A 3,428-nucleotide genomic window follows, 5' to 3' on the forward strand; every position below is an offset into this window, starting at 1 on the left:
ATAACGTTACATTTTAACAAACAAAACGGTTTGCAAGCTAGGCTATATAGCTTTTTCCTTACTTCCTAACTAGTTGTCTAGGTAACTGCTGCTTACCTGGTAGACCCACGGCAAAGGAAATGTTCCTCCAGGCATTATTCTTCAAATTTACATTGTGGTAGTCCGGGGAAGTCATCTGGTAGAGACATGGATGCTCAGAAACCAGCAATATTAATTTCTCCTCCATTTTTCCCGTTGTTGTGCTTGTTGACACGTCGTTGTAACAAAATGACAGTTGTGACAGTTGATCGGTGTGGAATTTGCCCCGCCCCTCCTGCACTCTGATTGGTTAGCTGACTAGAAAGTGACAGTGATGAGCGCAGCGTTTTATCCAAAGTTGAACATTCTTCAACTCTCGGCGCGAGAAAAAAACGCCCGAACGCTCAGCGCTCAGCGCGAAAAAGACGCTCAGCGCTCGGCACGCTCCTGGCGTTTTAAAAAACGCGGCGCTCCCATTGAGAACAACTGAACAAACACGCTAGCCGCGGGGAAAAACGCTTTGGTGGACACAGGGCCTTAGCAAAAAAAAAGACATACAGCACCATTAAATCTGACTGCTTAGAAAAGTAAAAGCACACCTCTCCTCAACAAGCCAACAAGCAATTCAAGGCTGCATTCACGTCTGTAGCATGAATGATTGATACTTCATTTAAAAACCTCACCCTGAGCATGAGCAACAGTAATTAATAGTGGCGTTTGCAATTAAGTGCAGCAACTGTGGTACTTTGGCTAAACCTATGGTAAATTTTGAAAGGACAGGCTCTAGATTGTAGACTGACATTTAGTGAATGCTGAGAAATATTCAGTTCAAGGGGATTTATGGAAGATTTATTCGTTTCATTGGATGAAACTCTCTGAAAAGTCTGAATAAGCTCCCAAGGGCGGTGGCAGATTAGCGCACAATAGACAACAGACAATGAGTGCACACTTTCTGGGTTGAAGAACTGCTCACCTTGTACTGAGTCGGCCCCGGGCGGCTCATTTCCTCTTTGCTGGGGAGGAAAAGCCGGCGTGGTGCAATAGAGCCGAAGGCACCCTTCCTTGTGCTCTCCAGACAGGCTTTCTTCCAACTCTCATAAGCCAGGCCATACTCAAACACATTATAGGCACCGGGACCTAGAAAAGACATGCACGAGTAAGATGATTAGTTACTACTGGAGTTGTGCTAACTAGTGCTGTTTGATATTGATGGTTGTTCAGAAGTTTGAGGTTGGTAAGTTGTTTTTAATGTTTTTTAAGGAAGTCTAAATTGCTCACCAAGGCTGCATTTATCTGATAAAAAAATACAGTAAAAACGGTAATATTGTGAAAATATTTTTACTATTTAAAACAATCAGTGTTGAAAACAGTTGTGCTGCATAATATATTTTTGGAAACTTTGGAAAATTTATTTTTTTAGGATACTTTGATGAATATAATTTCATAAGAACAGGATTTATTTGAAATATAAACATTTTGTTACATTATAAATGTCTTTACTGTCATTTTTGATCAATTTAATGTGCCTTTGCTAAATATAAAACACTTTTATGGGTTAAATCAGGTAAAAATAGATTTTTAAAGTAACAATTGCAGGTTACTTTTTACAGTGTAGTTCATTGCACTTTGACCACTTTGAATGTAATAAAAGACAATTAAATTCAAACTCCGAAAACATCAAATTAAGTAGAAAGCAGTTCAATGGAAGGGCACAAAAATGTTTTCATAAAATAACATCTTGAGACCACCTTGTACACTAGTACACCAAGCACTTTTGGCATACTATTTTCAGTGTACTATGATCTGTGATGCACTAATTGTAACTTTGCATACTAGACAGAATGCAATTTAGAATGCATCTTGAGTGTCTTGATTGGTCGCTTTGAAAATGGCTTGAAATCCGATTGGCTGCTGTTGCAAAGCATTCGTGTAACAGTATAAAATCTAGTGCCAACTTTGCTAACCTCATGTTTGTCCCTCTGGCAAGCACAGTCCAAATCTGACCTCTGACTGCATTTCACAGATAAAAGACATTTTGCATTCAGAAAGCAGAACAAATTCACAAACACACAGGTACAAACCTGGCGTAGCTTTCGATCTGTTTTCTGGCAGGAAGCGTACAGCTGTCAGGCCGAAAGCATTCTTCTTCACCCCTCTGCCTTTCTTCAGGATCTCCAGAGCACAGCGCGGGTCATCATACGCACCTACAGGGGGCGTCTCATCCTTGACTGGACTGAACCGCTATGAGAAACAACACAGTACTGAGATCAGATGAAAGTGACATGAAGAGGCATTCACATTCACAACACATTTTTACTTCTGTCATTATATTTTACTAAAAGATTATGAAATACAGTTGTGATGTACTGATGAGTTGTGCACAATAAGATCAGAAATGTATATTAAACAAGTAATAAGGTCTAATTTGATTTCATGTTACTTCAGGAGAGTTTATTCCAGAGCAGTTGTTATTAGCAGGTATGAATGTCCAGAAATAAAGGAGTGTGTTGTTGCCTGAGCTTGAGACAGGAAGGGTGGACTCAACCCAAGAGCGTGTGGGTTACTGGGCGTCTCAAACTGACTCTTTATGTAGTATTGCCCTGGTCCTGGAACACCCTAAAAATACACATACACATACATATATGAAAAATGCACACATGATGAAAACAAAAGTTATTTGTACCCATACAGAAAAGCATCCATGCTGAAATGCATCTAACCTTGAGCTCAAGTCTTGTTGCAATAGTGCCCTCTACAGACAAGACAGAATTCTTTGAAATGGAAGAGTTTAATGAACCTTTGAAAAGTTTGCATATGTGTTTTTTGAGTATCATATTTTATACATCAGGCTTTTATGGCTCATATAGAATATAGTGAGAATATGGAGGAAAAAACAACTCAACTGTATTCAGATTTCAGAGGTTCAAACTGAGCAAAATTATGCAATTTGGTGCAGTCGCTAATATTTATATGGCCAAAAAGTAAGATGAAATTCTAATAATAAGTTTGTAATATAAATCAATGAGATCTTTATAACAGTATAGCAGACTACTTACATAAAATGCATATAAATATCAGTTGTCACACTAGGTGTATTCACACCAGGAAAGTCATCTAGTTTCATTTGCTTTGGTCCGGACCAAATACAATGTTGATTTTTTTTTTGTTTGGTGCGGTTCGCTTTCACACTGCCCTTTTTTACAAGTGAACTAGAAATTGTAAACAAAACCACACATGTGCTAAGGTCATCCATTCATTGGACAGAAATTCTCAAGCAGGGAAAAACAGGAAGTGCAAAAACAGGCTAATCATGGAGATCTTTTGTAGTGCAATTTTTATTCTTTTACTGATTTGGTGTTATCAGATACTAACGCAATATGAAGAAACTTATGAGCATCATATGAGACAAT

The 3,428-nt window shown here is 38.5% G+C and overlaps 1 protein-coding gene across 1 annotated transcript in view; it reads right to left on the bottom strand.

Moving 5' to 3' along the window:
• Positions 1-96: 96 nt before the first annotated feature.
• The window catches only part of LOC107748064 (sperm-tail PG-rich repeat-containing protein 2-like), a gene marked incomplete at its 3' end in the record, with an annotated part of 10,920 nt that continues 7,588 nt past the window's right edge, over positions 97-3,428 (bottom strand). The window contains exons 7-10 of the mRNA XM_016562722.1: positions 2,533-2,634; positions 2,100-2,259; positions 992-1,155; positions 97-175 (exon numbers count right to left, since the gene is read on the bottom strand). Coding sequence (XP_016418208.1) covers positions 97-175; positions 992-1,155; positions 2,100-2,259; positions 2,533-2,634 — 505 coding nt within the window. The remainder of the gene's footprint in view (positions 176-991; positions 1,156-2,099; positions 2,260-2,532; positions 2,635-3,428) is intronic.

This window comes from Sinocyclocheilus rhinocerous, unplaced genomic scaffold, assembly GCF_001515625.1.
Source record: "Sinocyclocheilus rhinocerous isolate Xijiao unplaced genomic scaffold, SAMN03320098_v1.1 scaffold2063, whole genome shotgun sequence".
In the NCBI taxonomy this organism is placed as follows: Eukaryota; Metazoa; Chordata; class Actinopteri; order Cypriniformes; family Cyprinidae; genus Sinocyclocheilus; species Sinocyclocheilus rhinocerous.